This window comes from Cervus canadensis, chromosome 6 (assembly GCF_019320065.1).
Source record: "Cervus canadensis isolate Bull #8, Minnesota chromosome 6, ASM1932006v1, whole genome shotgun sequence".
In the NCBI taxonomy this organism is placed as follows: domain Eukaryota; kingdom Metazoa; phylum Chordata; class Mammalia; order Artiodactyla; family Cervidae; genus Cervus; species Cervus canadensis.
In genome coordinates this window covers 72634315-72651084 of record NC_057391.1, presented here as the reverse complement: position 1 = coordinate 72651084, position 16770 = coordinate 72634315, and the positions used below count along the sequence as shown (strand labels likewise).

General features: G+C 38.3%; 1 protein-coding gene across 6 annotated transcripts in view; it reads right to left on the bottom strand.

Moving 5' to 3' along the window:
* FUT8 (fucosyltransferase 8) overlaps nucleotides 1-16770 on the bottom strand; it is a 314622-nt gene that overhangs the window by 61039 nt on the left and 236813 nt on the right. For all 6 annotated transcript variants that reach the window (XM_043472310.1, XM_043472309.1, XM_043472307.1 and 3 more), the window contains one exon: nucleotides 13022-13259. In XM_043472310.1, coding sequence (XP_043328245.1) covers nucleotides 13022-13259 — 238 coding nt within the window. The remainder of the gene's footprint in view (nucleotides 1-13021; nucleotides 13260-16770) is intronic.

Here is a 16770-nt window from a genome sequence, read left to right as displayed (position 1 = left end):
AGAAAAAAGTCAAATTATATCTAGGAGTTTCTCTAGAGCTGTTGCGGTCAGTGTGGGTTCGGCTCAGTTTCAGATAGCTCCTCGTTCCAGCTTACACTTCTTGATATCTACAGGCCCCTTCCGGTGTAGCCGGTGTTTTCTACAGGGATTTTAATCTGTTGCACCAGTCCCTTCTGAAGCAGTTCCCTTTGTTTATTTGGCTTCTGTTTGCCGGTCTCTTCAGAGCCTCATTTCCGCCCTGACACAGGCGGGCGGAGGTGGACTCTTATTCAGGTAGCTAGTTCCGTCGCTCTGCGGGGAGGGGCTGACGCTGCGGGGATGGGCTGGCGCTGCGGGGAGGGGCTGGCGCTGTGAGGGCGGGCTTGCGCCGCGGGGACGGGCTGGCGCTGCAGGGAGGGGCTGACGCCGCTTTCTCCGTCTGCGCTGCTCAGGCTCCCGGCTGTTCTATATGGAGCGCGCCCCGCGCTGCGCGAGGTTCCAGCCCTCGGGTGTTCCACAAAAGCGCTGAGCGAAAAGCTGCGCCTGCTCTCTGTGCCTTCCCCGTCAGAGCGGTCCAGGCAGCCAGGGGCTTGGTGGGTGCACTCTACCCAGGTGTGGCGCGCCCACCCCCTTCCGCGGACCCAGTCTCAGTTTCCGCTGTCGCCAGTCGGGTGCGCGCGCCTTCCGCCCTCCGCGTCCCCAGCCCCAGTCCCCGCCCGCGCCGGTCGGGTGCCTGCACCCTGTGTCTCACCGCGACCTTCCCCTCCCCCCTGCCTCCTGCCTCCGGCGGGGCTGGGCCGGTCCGCAGCCTGCGAGCTCTTCTCTGGACTTTCTCGGTCTCTTTGTTCTGTGAACGGCCGGCAGTGTGTTCGGGCCGGTTAATGTACTCTCTCTCTTTTGGTCTCCCACAGTTCAAGTTGGCACCTCACAGACGCTCCCTCCGATTGTCCTCAGGGCACTCAGGCCCGGACCCTACCCCAAGCAATGCCGCCCAAGACTCCCTTCCCGGGACGAGTCTCCGTCCTCAGCTCTTTTGTCTCACTTTTTATCTTTTATATTTTGTCCTACCTCCTTTCGAAGACAATGGGCTGCTTTTCTGGGCGCCTGATGACCTCAGCTAGCGATCAGAAGTTGTTCTGTGAAGTTTGCTCTGCGTTCAGTTATTCTTTCCATGAATTTGTAGGAGAGAAAGTGGTCTCCCCGTCCTACTCCTCCGCCATCTTGGCTCCTCCCCCCCAAGACAGCATGTTTTATTCCACCTCCCCTTCTTCCCTCCCCAAATCATCATCTATCAGCTTGGAGAGCTAAAGAACTAATAGAAGACTAAAGTTTTGTCAGGAAGGTTGTGCCTGGGGTCAGCGATGGCTTTAGCTAAGAAGGCAACACATTCCCCCAAACTAAAGGGAAAAAGGTTAGGGCTCCTTGACAGGAGCATATTCCTAGTCCCTAATCAGCCCAGACACTGGGATTTCATTGGGCCAATGAAATAAAACCCAGAGGAATGGAGGAATGACGTTCAAATGGGCTGGGACTGCAGTGGAGCTAAACTGGTTCTCAGTGAGAGGATGAGCAAAGGAGGGGGTGGATGTCTTCACCTTGCTCCTCTATCATAATTTTCCTCTTCTCTTTTCATTTACATTTCTGAATGAGTTTCACAAGAAGCCATCAAATACTTGTAAGTTTCATTAATGTTGGTTGTTAAAGTTTCTTAAAAGAAGCCCTGCTGAAATCCCATGACCCAATTATGCTATTCTGCTTTGTTCCCATAAAACCAAAGTGATAGTAACAACAAACAGGGTGATTTGGAACTTATAAAGTGCTGTTAAAGACAGTATCACTTTGAATCCTCATAATGACTCTGAAAGGTACATGGAACCAGTTAGGATTCCAAGTCAAAGACACTGATCTGTTCCTATAGACTATGCCCTTCTCCATTCCTTAAATGCCCAGCTTAGGCTCCCAGTTCAGTTCAGTTCAGTTCAGTCGCTCAGTCGTGTCCGACTCTTTGCGACCCCATGAACCGCAGCACGCCAGGCCTCCCTGTCCATCACCAACTCCCGGAGTTTACCCAAACTCATGTCCATTGAGTCAGTGATGCCATCCAACCATCTCATCCTCTGTCGTCCCCTTCTCCTCCTGCCCTCAATCTTTCCCAGCATCAGGGTCTTTTCAAATGAGTCAGCTCTTCACATCAGGTGCCCAAAGTATTGGAGTTTTAGCTTCAATACCAGTCCTTCCAATGAACACTCAGGACTGATTGCCTTTAGGATGAACTGGCTGGATCTCCTTGCAGTCCAAGGAACTCTCAAGAGTCTTCTCTAATACCACAGTTCAAAAGCATCAATTCTTCGGCGCTCAGCTTTCTTTATAGTCCAACTCTCACATCCATACATGACTACTGGAAAAACCATAGCCTTGACTAGACAGACCTTTGTTGGCAAAGTAATGTTTCTGCTTTTTAAATATGCTGTCTAGGTTGGTCATAACTTTCGCTCCCAGTGATGTCTTTAATAATTCAGCCAGAGAGTTTCTCTGATTTCTAATGACCCACAAAATTCCAAACCTTTCTTATGACACTTAACATATCCTACCTTTGTCACATTTACATATCTCTGTGTTTTAACATACTCAATGCAAGTTCCTAAAAGGCAGAGACTGGATCTTATTCCCTTTAGCATCTAGAAACACTCAAATTTTTACATGATGTCTAATGCACTTCCCTTCTTTTGAAGGTGATTCACAAATGTATAATTCCACTAAAGACGATGGCCTATTACTATTTCTGACTCCATGGAATTAGTCCATAATCTATAAAAACCAATGAAATAGAAATAAAGAAATTCTAGATTTCTATCATACCCAGAGCTCTGGCACATAAAACTTGCCAAAAGGGCTAGGAGGCATTTAGCTTTCTTTAGCATTTCAATAATTATCTTATAGAATCATTCTAAACTTGAATGTGATCTACAGACTGTAAACAAATAAGACTTATCACAATGTAATCAATTGATTGCATTTTAAAGAGAATATGAGGGAGAAGAAGAGAGAGCGAGAACAACGAACCAGGGGACTAAGAGCTCATATTAGAAAAAAAGAATCTTTACTTTATGAGAAGATTTCCTTTGGAATTCTTTACATAGTCCCACTGGAATATTTAAAACATAACTTAATTATAACAATTCAATTTACAGCAAATTTTAAGAACATATTTTTAACATAAAAGGTATATGAGTACTTACAAAAACACTGATAATTTCTGATACAGACATTCCCACAGGAAATTTAGAGAGCCTGGATTTTATTTCTAGCAAACTTGGGTAGGTTTCTAAAGAGACTTAAGAGGATTTTTCAAAAACTTTTTCAATGAAATTATTTCTACTCCACAATGACTTCTGATGCTAATTATGTATTACTGCTTCCTAAATCATACCTCTTTTCATCTCTGAACTCATTCTGCCAGATCTTTGTACAAAAGGGGCAGGATATATTGCTAAAAAAAATACATTCTTAGCAACAGACCATTTAAAAACATGACAATTTAGTAAAAGTGCCTCATACAGCTTGCAGGGTAATAGTCAAATTGGACCAGGATACAGAAGAGATGCCTGGAATGTGGGAGACCCAGGGCTTCAATTCCTGGGTCAGGAAGATCCCCTGGAGAAGGAATGGCAACCCACTCCAGTATTCTTGCCTGGAGAATCCCATGACAGAGGAGCCTGGCAGGCTACAGTCCATGGGGTCGCAAAAGTCGGACATGACTTAACAACTAAACCACCACCACCACAAAAGAGATGGGTTTTGTTTTTTTATTACATTTATTGTGTGTTGGTCAAGTGGTTGACATTATGTAAATAACCCAGAAGACCTAGGCCCTGCTGCCATCTGTAATCGCCTTCAAGATAAAATAAATAGCTAAAAAAATGCAAATATGTTGGGTTGGCCAAAAAGTTCATTTGGGTTTTTCTGCAAGATGTTAGGGAAAATGTGAACAAATCTTTTGGCCAACCCAACAGAATGGTACTAATTAAAGTTTTTCTCAAAATGCTCCCAACAGCAAAGGAGAGTAAACTTCTACTACTAAGGATATGAAGGCTGGACTAAACCTATGGATTGAATTTGATGTTTTATCAAAATTTTCATTTTACATCATTATATATCCTGTTTGTTTTATCATCTGAAAATGATTTAGCTTACATACCAGCAAATAAAATTGGCAGTCCAGAAAAATGTACCATGTTTATCCCGGCAGTTTGCAAACCTCTGACTCACTTTCCCCATGTTTACTCATATCTCAACATAAGAAGCATTTGTAGGACAAATATGGAAATAAACATCAACAGCCATTTTCAAGATGTGGGCGTGCTCTGGGCAAAACTGTTGTGTGGACAAAGCTTCAGCTCTCTACTCTCATATTTTGTAACTATAAATAAGATACCATAGATTCCTTTCTCTCCACAGGTGGGAAGCCAAAGATAAGAAGGTATCAGAGGGAAAGGTAGTTTGAGTTCTTCTGAGATACACATATATTCTAACTGGTATTTTATATTCCTGAGACAAAAATCTTTCTTTCTTTTATGGACCATGAACAGCAAAAGAAGTCTTGCAAAGGTTGAAATGAAAGTCTTTATGTACCTGCAAATGACATGTGTTTAAGTCAGTAGTTCTCAAAACAGTAGGGTGTAGGGCAGAGAGACCTATTAGAGTTCTGAAGTAGGGATAGCTAGCTCAGTCTTTCAGATCATCTCCCTGTACCACCGTCCCATTCCCACAGACACTGAGCCACTGTTATAGGTAGGAGTATACCTTCTATCTCAGGAATACTGGTATAGAAAAAATATTAAGGCAACTGCAGAGAGACTGACTGGTCCAGAATTTTACTATGTTTAATTAGTGGGTTTATTAAGCAGAGCGAGTCTAGTGCTTAGAGGTTATTCTCAGAAGTTATTTCTCCTCTCTGGATCTCTTTCAATTTTTTCATGTAACTTTATAATTTTAAAAGGGAAAACTGTCTATGAAGTCCTTATAAAGGCCTAGTTTTCATCTCAGAATAAAGGATAACTTTTCTATTTTTGCAAATTATAATTTAATAATTTATTCCATTACAACATTTTTGTTTTAAAACTTGGGGACCAAACACAGACAATGAAAAGAAACTCTGTGTGAAAATCACCTTAATACCTTTTATAGCTTTTAATCACTTTCCTTTATGACTACAGTCCCATAAAAGTGGGTAGGGAGATAAGTATTGAATATCATGGGCTTTATTAAAGCAAATCTGAGGTTCAGAAGTGATAATTAACTGCTTAAGTTCAGAAGGCTAAAAACAACAGAACTGAGATCAGGTATAGTTAAACTCATAGACCAGTATCCCCTCCTCTTCCTCACATTACCTAAACAGAGAAACAAAGATATTTTTGCAGCACAAGGGATCTAAAATATTAAATGGACTTATTTCATATTCTATTTAATTAATCACCAAAGGCTGAAAACACTACTGTAAAAATACTATGTAGAATCAGGTCCATAGTCCATCCTAACAGGTTATGTCTATAGATTACCAACCATATTATTAGTTTATCAATCAGTCCATCTGAGATCAGTCATTGTTAAGGATACAAGCTTGTTAGATTATTTGGATGACTTCAATAGACATCTGAGTAATTTTGTAAATGTCACAAATATTAGTTTCACAGGAAGAAGTTAAAGTAATTTGTCTCAGCTTGCTAAAGATTTTCCTTTTAACCTTTGTGAGATATTTGCTTAAAGAGTTTAATGACAGAATAACATATGATCCAGAAATCTCATCTCTGGGTATATATACAAAGGAAATGAAATCACTATCTTGAAGAGATATCTGCACCCTCATGTTCACTGCAGCATTATTTATGATAATTCAGCCATGGAAACAACTCAAATGTCCATTGGTGAATGAATGGATAAAGAAAATAATACATATACATACACACATGTATATGTATATATACACACACACACATTTTTATATACACACAATGCCATATCATGAGAAAGAAAGAAACCTCGTCATTTGCAACAACATGGACAGGCCTTAAGGATATTATGCTAAGTAAAATAAGTCAGTCAGAGAAACACACACACTGTATGATCTCCCTTGTATGTGGAATCTTAAAAAAAACAAACTCATTGGAAAAGAGAATGGATTGGTGGTTGCCAGAGGTAAAGAGAGGTGAAGGCAGGGAAAGTTTGGGGAAAGGGATGATGGTGGTCAAAAGTATAAACCTAAAAAAAAAAGGATATATAAATTCTGAGGATGTGCTGACTTTATTTTTCTGGGCTCCAAAGTCACTGCAGATGGTGACTGCAACCATGAAATTAAAAGACACTTACTCCTTGGAAGGAAAGTTATGACCAACCTAGACAGCATGTTAAAAAGCAGAGACACTGTTTTGCCAACAAAGGTCTGTCTAGTCAAGGCTATGGTTTTTCCAGTGGTCATGTATGGATGTGAGAGTTGGACTATAAAGAAAGCTGAGCGCCGAAGAATTGATGCTTTTGAACTGTGGTGTTGGAGAAGACTCTTGAGAGTCCCTTGGACTGCAAGGACATCCAAGCAGTCCATCCTAAAGGAGATCAGTCCTGAGTGTTCATTGGAAGGACTGATATTGAAGTTGAAATTCCAATACTTTGGCCATCTGATGTGAAGAGCTGGGTCATTTGAAAAGACCCTGATGCTGGGAAAGATGGAGGGCAAGAGGAGAAGGGGACAACAGAGGATGAGATGGTTGGATGGCATCATCGACTCAATGGACATGGGTTTGGGTGGACTCTGGGAGTTGGTGATGGACAGGGTGGCCTGGCGTGCTGCAGTTCATGGAGTCGCAAAGAGTCGGACACGACTGAGCGACTGAACTGAACCGAACTGAACATACAGCGTGGTGACTATAGTTAACAATACTGTATTGTAGAGTTGAAGGTGGGTAAATCTTAAAAGTTCTCATTACAAGAAAAAACATTTGTAGCCATGTGAGAAGATGGATTTTTCCTAAACTTATGTTGTATATCTTAAACTAATAAAATGTCATATGTCAATTACATCTCTAATATAATGGGAAAACAGCTCAACCAAGGTAGAAAACTAAATTACCTTCTTATTGTCTCTACATAAAATGGTAATGCAAAATTGTTGTCCTACAGACGACAATTATGCAAGTTTTAAATACAATGCAGGAAACATAGCATTATGTAGGTGCTTTAGGCTCCCAGGTGGCCCAGTGGTAAAAGAATCTACCTGCTAAGGCAGGAAACCCAAGAGACGCTGGTTAGATCCCTGGGTTAGCAAGATCCCCTGGAGCAGGATATGGCAATCCACTCCAGTGTTCTTGCCTGGAAAATCCCAGGGACAGAGGAGACTGATGGGCTACAGTTCGTGGGACCACAAAGAGTCAGACATGACTGAGCACAAGGTGAGGGGCCTTAGGCAGAAGAACCCCAAATACACGATAGATATGTACTTTTGAGTACTATGGACTTACCCATGTCACAATAAATTTTAATTGTTCATTCTAGTTGTCTGCCTTTCCTCCAGGCTGACCAGATAGTATGTAGTCCAGCATGGTGCCTAGCACAAAGCAAGTGCTTTTATTAAACTACTTCTGGTTTAAGATTACCTCCATGAAGGACGCCAAATAAAATCTTTTGACCAAATCTTTTCTGAAATAAGGCATGGAGATAAGGTAACAATCCAATTTAGGTAATTAAATATAGCAAGCAGTTCAGTTGAGATCAGTCACTCAGTCGTGTCTGACTCTTTACGACCCCATGGACTGCAGCACGCCAGGTCACCCTGTCAATCACCAACTCCCATAGTTCACCCAAACCCATGTCCATTGAGTCGATGATGCCATCCAACCATCTCATCCTTTGTCGTTCCCTTCTCTTGCCCTCCATCTTTCCCAGCATCAGGATCTTTTCAAATGACCCAGCTCTTCACATCAGATGGCCAAAGTATTAGAATTTCAGCTTCAATATCAGTCCTTCCAATGAACACTCAGGACTGATCTCCTTTAGGATGGACTGCTTGGATGTTCTTGCAGTCCAAGGGACTCTCAAGAGTCTTCCAACACCGGTTGCAGTTCAAAAACATCAATTCTTCGGCGCTCAGCTTTCTTTATAGTCCAACTCTCACATCCATACATGACCAATAGCCTTGACTAGATGGACCTTTGTTGGCAAAGTAATGTCTCTGCTTTTTAACATGCTGTCTAGGTTGCTCTTAAGTTTCCTTCCAAGGAATGAGCGTCTTTTAATTTCATGGTTGCAGTCACCATCTGCAGTGATTTTGGAGCTCCCCAAAATAAAGTCAGCCAGTGTTTCCACTGTTTTTCCATCTATTTGCCATGAAGCGATGGGACTGCATGCCATAATCTTAGTTTTCTGAATGTTGAGCTTTAAGCCAACTTTTTCAAGCAAGCAGCAATCTATCTAAACATACACTTAAATCAGATACCTCTAGGGCATTAAATTTTTTCATATTTATAAGGATGGTTTCTTACTAGTCATTATTTTCATTTAAAAGAAAGTTTTTCAATTAGATTTATCAAACTAAGTAATTCAGTTCAATTTATCACAATGAAAGACAAGAGAAGGAAATGCAAAATACCCAAATGGTTTAATTGCTAATCTGAATATGAAGGGAAAAAAATAATGGAGGACTGAGTTTAAATGGCTTAAGTTCCCTACTGCTAAATCAATGTATTCAAGAGTAAACAGCAACTAGAAAGTATCTTGGAAACCGGTAATCATACATAGCCTAAAATGGTCAACAAAATTTAACAAATCAATTACTGTTGAAAGATATTTCAAACTACTAAATGTCAAGATTCCCATTCTAAATTATCATAAGGAATCTATTTGGCAGAATCAAGCCTACTACATGTAGTTTGTTCAGGTTTAGGAAACATTTTGGGATACAGAAAAATAACTGACCATTTGATCAACAACTTTAGAACCGACATGATAGCTGTAGGTAACAAGGAAAGATTATTATTTTCAATTGGAAGCATAATTTTTATATTTTGCTTCACTAAACCAAATTTTTGGAGAAGGAAATGGCAACCCACTCCAGTATCTTGCCTGGGAAATCCCATGGACAGAAGAGCTTGGCAGGCTATAGTCCATAGGGTCACAAAGAGTCAGAAACAATGTAGCAACTAAACAGCAGCATTTGACTACAAAGGATATGGTTTCGTACAAAAATATAAAAAAATAAAGGAGAAAAACAAAGAATTCAACTTACAACAAGCTATGCTTTGGCTATTCAAATGATCAAATGTGCATACGAATTCCTATACTGGTGACAGATTTGCACAGAAATCACTAAATTTCACCTGCAGGCACATCGTGTCAAGTGAGTACAAACAGTAATAATTTCACGGCAGGCGTGTCATAATATCCTAAAAATCTTTGTACAAGTCAGAACAGTAAAAGATTTAGTTGACTTATGGTTAACTGAAGGACTAATGTCAAAGAACTTATTAAATCATTCTGATTTCTCTAATTGAAGAAACAGGTTTCTCCAAAAGGTACATATATAGATAGTGTATATAAACAGACATAGAAGTGGGTGGCAATCATACTTTTCATAAAAATTAAAGTATTCCAAGTTCTAAAATAAACCTCTTCTTTTGGATATAAGATTAGCATCTAAATTATTTTACTTATAATGAATTCTGAAAGAACATTGAAAATAACTACTAGTTTAATTAAAGGTGTCCAACAGGCATAGGTTAATTCATTAGCATGAAGAAAGATGTATGATTTTATACAGTATCTGTAGTGAAAAAGCAAAGATATATTTAATTAAAATTATAATTCTATGATACCATGATAAAATGATTTCTTTAATCAGGGACAGCAAATGACTAAGAAGAAAATACTACTGGTAACTCTTCAGTACCTAAAATTATATGAAAGATTCAAGAAAAGTTACAGGATAGAGGGAGGAAAGAGAATAGAGTTATTAAATTCATCATATTATTTAGTTCCCAGACATTAAAGACCGTTCTACACTTCTAATCATTATTCTGCTAGGTAAGGCATTTGACAATAGCATACTAGGAAGGACTTAGATTTGAGGTAGGTAGAGTGAGTGTATTAACCAGAGTTCTGTCATTTATAAGCTGTGTGATTGTGAATAAGCCACTTAGTATCTACCAGGTCTTAGAGTCCACATAAAAAAGTAAGGATGATTTTGAGAGTCTGTTTAACTGTAACATGAAGAAATTCTGAATGTTTCAAATTCAAGCCTTTTCATAAAAATACTTTATTGGCGTATAGTTGCTTTACAATGTTATTTTCTACTGTACAGGAAAGTGAATCAGCCGTATGTGGACATATAACCCCCCTTTTTGGATTTCCTTCCCATTTACATCACCAGAGAGCATTAAGTAGATTTTCATATGCTATACAGTAGGTTCTCATTAGTTGTCTATTTTATATATATATATTTTCTTCCATTTATTTTGCTCATCTTTATTGGCTGTCTATAGCACTTCATAATTTCCAGAGTAACAGTCGTCCTTAGCTTTTGTTAATCATTATTCCTGAGAATATTATATTTTTTGTGCAAAAGTAATTACACTTTCTGTTGTTTTTTAGATGCATAAAAATACAATTGACTCTTTTCGAATAATATCATGTCTACTATAACAGGTATTGTTCAAAGTAAAGTGAAAGTCTCACTCACTCAGTCGTGTCCAATTCTTTGTGACCCCATGGACAGTTGACCACTAGGCTCCTCTGTCCATGGAATCCTCCAGGCAATAATGCTGGAGTGGGTTGCCATTCCCTTCTCCATATTTTATATTTTTAACCTTCATGTTCTATAGTTGCCACTACATACTACAAAATATATAAGGAATCAGGATTACAATCAAACAAAACCAAATAACTACTTGTAGCATACTGGCATGGCCAACCTATATACTAAATTGGTAAGTCTAGTGAGGCTAACTTTTCACTTCTTTTATTAACTGACTGCTACTCATAAAGTTACCTCTCCTTTGAAACAGTGAAACTTATTCTTTGCAGGCTATATGCTTCCATAGTCAAAGAAGCTTGAAACTGAGCTAAGTACACAAAATGAAAAAGTTAGCCACAGTGAGACTGATAAGAGTTGCTTTTCCTGTATCTCCCTAACCTTGACACCTAATCTGTTTGTACCAGTTATAAACCGCAGACCAGATCAATGGAAGTGCGTGTGTGTTCAGTCGCTCAGTCATGTCCGACTCTGTGACTCCATGGACTGAAGCCCGCCAGGCTCCTCTGTCATGGAATTTTCCAGGCAAGAATACTGGAGTAGGTTGCCATCTCCTCCTCCAGGGGACTGAACGTCTCCTGTGTCTCCTGCACTGGCAGGCAGATTCTTTACCACTGAGCGACCTGAGAAGCCGGATCAATGGAAGAGGAAACGTCAAAACTAGAGCTCAGCTAAGTTTTAGATTAAGAGGTTCACTTTAAAATTTGAAGTGAGCTACAAAGAAAAAATAAATGCTGATATACAGAATAAGGTTCCTAAAGAAGACAAAATTCATATCACAAGATGATACTTTAAATCCATAAAGGACATTTTATAGAGCAACTTAAAGCATTTTATAGAAGAAATTACCCAATTAACTTTCTTGACATTTCTGTGAAGTATTACCTGTATTTCCCAAAAGAGGCAAAAAGAAACAAAGGAACTAAAGTTCTCACTTTGCCAATAACATAGCTTCCTCATTTCACATCTAGTGTTTTAACGTGTGGAAAAAGGTGCTCAGCTCCATAAGAAATTATATTAACTGAAATGCCTCAGCATTTTGGAAAATACCAGACTTCTTATAAGATGTGAGTGCAGAGGCAGCGTACTGACTTACTACGCATTTCACCTAATCACTTAGTTCCGTATATGTCACACTGTCGGCACTCAGTGAATACAGGCTATTAAAGACATCTAACAATTACTTGCGCTCATATGTCAGGTACTGTGCTAAGTGCGTTATACATATTAGTGCATTTAATCCTATCAACAACTCAAAGAGGTAAGTAAATTGCTACTCTTCATTTTACAAATGAGGAAATGAAGGCCTAGGTTAAGTTTACTTGCCCAAGATTACAAAGAGATATAGCAAAGATTTTAACAAAGGCAGCCCAACTTTGGACCTTATTTAAAGATCATCATTGTAGAAAAAATAAAAGACTAGTGGTAAGAAACTCTATCTATACTCTATCCTTTCTATCACCAAGTCCTTGGAGAGAAATTTCTTGCTCATCTTTGTATCTCTTCTCATGCCTAGCATTCTACCTTAAACACATTATTCCTCATTAAATGTTTCCTGAATAAAATTAAAATCACATAAACAAATTAGGCTTCATTGTCCTCAACTATAAAATGGAGATAAAGGTACCTGCACTGTCTAGGTAGTTCTTATAGTATGGTCCTTGAACCTAGAAACTTTGTCAGAAATACAAATTTCAGGCCCTGTCTCAGGCTTACTGAATCAGAAAGTATTTTAATCAGCTTTCCAGATAATTCTCACGCATGTTTAAGTCTGAGAACCAGCAATCTATGTTATAATTATGAGGATCAAATGAGTACAATAACGTGAAAGCACCCCAAAAAGAGAAGGTACATCATCATCATTGAAAGAATAAATTATGTTCCTTGAAAAAACTTAGTGATTTTGCTAGATCCAGATAAAAATGAACATTAGAAATGAAACTGATCATGAGGGAATCCCCTGGTAGTCCAGGGATTAGGACTCTGCACTTCCATGGCAGAGGGCACAGGTTCAATTCCTGGTTGGGGAACTAAGATTCCTGCATGCTGTGTGGTGTGGTCAAAAAACAAGACATTTATCATGAAACACTTTGTGAATATTACTATTCCAGATTTTATCTGGGTAATGTATAGTATTCACAATGCAGAGAAAAATACTATGATCCATAAGGTTCTAAGTAGAAATCCGGTAACTTGGTTATACAGTAGTTCAACCTACAGAGATGACAAGTTGCACAAGCTTCTTACCTGACCAGTGTCCAGTGGAGACACCAGATCTGTCTGTACAGGTCTCACTTACAGGTCTAAACACAGTTTCCCATCCTCCAGTAGCATAGCGCCAATTGTGAGATTCCAAGATGAGTGTTCGCTGGGTGCCATATGCAATCATGAAGCAGTAGACCACATGATGGAGTTGGCAGCCATAGCCACAGCCTTTGTTGATGTTACACACCAGCTTCTTGGCTTTGCTGCAGTCCTTGGGATTCTGTCAGTAAGCAAGAGAAACAAAGGCGACAATAAACTGTATGGAGAGGTTAACTTCTCTTTATAGGTGGCAAATGTCAAAAATCAATATAATAAGCCAGGACCAGTCCAGTATTATCTTATTAAGCAAGGAAGTTAGTTTTTAAGATTAGATTTCAAAGAATCCACTGAAAACTTTATGTGCATACTTTGGGAGATGGCAGGGGAAAAGACCAGTTACTTCAGAAACATCACCAACAAATGTGAAATTAAGCAGCTACATTTAAAAAAAAAATACTCTTTCACTTCTCTATCACTCAGAACATGCAAGTATGATCCTCTTTGAATTCAAAGTTGCACACATTGAAATCTTTATAAAAGGAGCAAAATAGTTCGTTTACTCCAGCTGCACTTCAGCATTCTGAGCTTACTACCTTCACAGATGAAACTCAAATTATCTTAAAGGAAAAACTATAATTTATCTAATAATTCTACCTATTCCAGATTTTGAGATGTCACCAACAAAACGGACTTTTTCATTATGGAAGTAAAGCCACTGAATACTGTAAAAGGATATCTGAGTTCAACAGTTAAAAAATATCAGTCATAGGACTTTAAGAAAACAAAACTGATGTTACTGGTAATTTTCAAAATAAAATGCAGAACATGCTTTATATCAGATATATTGAGAATGTGTTATGCTAATTTTTAATCAGGCTATCCATTTTTTCTTATTTACAAACTTTGATATAAAATGACTAGCAAGTGGTTAAAACACTTTAATATTATTTGTATTATCTAACAATGGGTCCAGCGGGGTCCAGTGGGGTTAAGCAAATATGAAAAATTCTTTTTTCCCATTCTAAGGTTTCAGCCCCATTGTATTTCATTTGGGCTATTTGTAAATACCCTAGGCGGCTTAGTTCTTCAAACAAAAATCTGTTTTGACAAGGACTCCTTAGCCTGAGAAAATTTTCAAGTTGTTCTGTCTGCAGGTCCGGGAGAGAAAGAACAGGTATTTTCAGGAACAGCATCTTTTCTTCCACATAGCAATAAGCAAGGTAATCAGTTCTCAATTTATAAACAATTTAACTGCCTTTAATAAAGCAGTTGCCAAGCCACAAATCTACAACTATTTTCTAGGGACATCATCTTGTCATGTCATCATGATAGCTGTCGTGTCAAGTAAAGCCCTAGAAACAAAAGCTAGGATGATTAGGCTATAAAATGATTCAGGGGGGAAAAAAAGCTGAGAAGGGAAAATGCAACACACAATTACTTTCAGAATTATATTTCATATTCAGATGTGCCACTGCAGGCTAGTCCTTTCAGATCAAAGAAGAACCTGTATCATCAAGAGTCTTGTAAAGAGTTAGAGCCCTTAAGAATTCAAGAAAGCCCAGATAAAATTCAGCAAGACGTGATCAGGGCTGTTTCCTCAATCAAGTTCTAGAGCTGCTAATTCTCTTCGCTTGAGACTGAACTCATAGACAGACTCCTCAGGCTATAAAGATCCCCACTTCAGCCACAGAAGATTTGAGAGGAACAGAGGGGGTCTGATGTCCGGAGACCAATTCATCATTTACTTTCTTACAATATTATACAAGGATCTGGGAGTAAATAATGTTCTCAAGCTGATTCAAAGCTTTATTATTAATTCAATAGTTAAGAGAGCAAAGAGTATTGACATTTGTTAGATTTTTCATGATTTGTAAGAAATAAAAAACCCTGAATATTTCTGAAATTCATATGAATGAAAATGTCCTTCATATATTTTTCAATAAACACTTTCTTTAAGAACTGCTTTGAGATGTACAGAATTAGTGCAAAGTTAGTACAGATATCCCACATACCTCACAACCAGTTTTCCATATTATATCTTATTAGTTCTCATTTTTTTTAAGGAAAAAAGAGAGTAAAGGAATATAATAATTAAAACATCTGATCTTTAGTTTTCAAACTGTAGATTTTTTTGCTGAAAAGAAGACTCACATTTACATTAAAAAATACATCTGTATTTCTTGAGAAAAGAGTTTAATTAGAACCCAATGTTTCAAGAACTGAAGTCTAAGGAAAAGAGGATAATTTATGAAATGAAGCGTAATTCAAGAGTCTTAATGTGTCTCCAAGTAAGCTGGTGACAGAATATATTAAATCTTTCTGTAATGTCAAAGATAACACAGAGAAAGGGAAAAAAGTCTATTATGTTTGGTTCTGGAATGAAAAAGGTCTACATATATACATAACCAATGGAAGACGACTCTAAGGCAGAGAGTGATAAGAGAAAATGAATGGCTGTTTGGAATGATAATAGACAAAACACTGAAAAGACTCAGAGCTATAGCCCATTTTTTTTTTAACCAAAATATATTTAAAAGTCTGCAAAATTCAAAGGATCTTGTTCATAAAATATTCAGAAAAAAAGAGAGAGATAGCAAGAAACAGAAAAAGTTTATGTTCTAACACAAGATTAGGCTCATCAGAATAAATATCTAGGGAAAAAAAAGCAGATATATATTAGGTAAAGAAAGCAACAACTCTAAGATGGATAGGGACTTATTCTGATGGAAAGCAACCTTACATAAGAAAACCCCTTATCAGAGCTAAGTCTTTGTTATCCACCACTGTTACGCAGTAGCAACAAACAGATTTATGGAATTCTATAAACGTGAAACAGAGTCATTGTTATACATACATACATACATTCATATACACAATCTCCGAATTTCTTACCAAACAGACTGTCAATTACCACTGATCCTGGTTTTAGACTTTTCTGTTGATGTCTGCAAAAAACTTGAAGTGTGTATGTCTCATTCGTAAGCAAGAATATAGAGAAGGGCTTCACTACTAAAAGCTTTACTTTAATTATGTTATCATTCTATCAGGGTAGCTATTTCTGATGATAAAATCTGTTTTTTGCTTGCTTCTTGTGTGCCTAATGCACTCTCTTCTGTATTTCTCTACTAGAAACGCCAAAATGCAGGCAGATAATTCTGTTCTACGCTGTAATTCTTTTGCTTTTCCCCCTGCTCATGGTTTTACGCTGCTCCCTCCACTCATCTCTCCCTCTCTCATTCCCTCTCTCCCTTTCTCTCTCACACACACCACATACACACACTTGGAATATGATACACTTCCAGCAGATGGAGGCTCACTAAGAAGCAATTCTTGTTGGTGAGTGGGAGATGGGGAAATATAGAATGAAAATGTTTCCCCCATAAGTCCCCTGGGAGAGAGTCTTACTTCTCCCTCCTTTTGCCTTGATTATCACTGAATGATCAAGTATAGGTAAAACTTCATTTATTTAATAAATATTTATTAAGCACTTAATGTATACAAGGAAACATGGGATATAACAATCCAATAGAATAAGAAATTTTACACACAAATAACCACAATAGTAGACAATTTAAATGTTTTAAGATCGTGGTAAACAAGGAATTAAGGAACAGAAGAAGAAAAATCACTTTCAGCTGGACTGAAAGGGTTATGAGTAAAACTGCATTTAAAATAAACCTATAAGATATAAT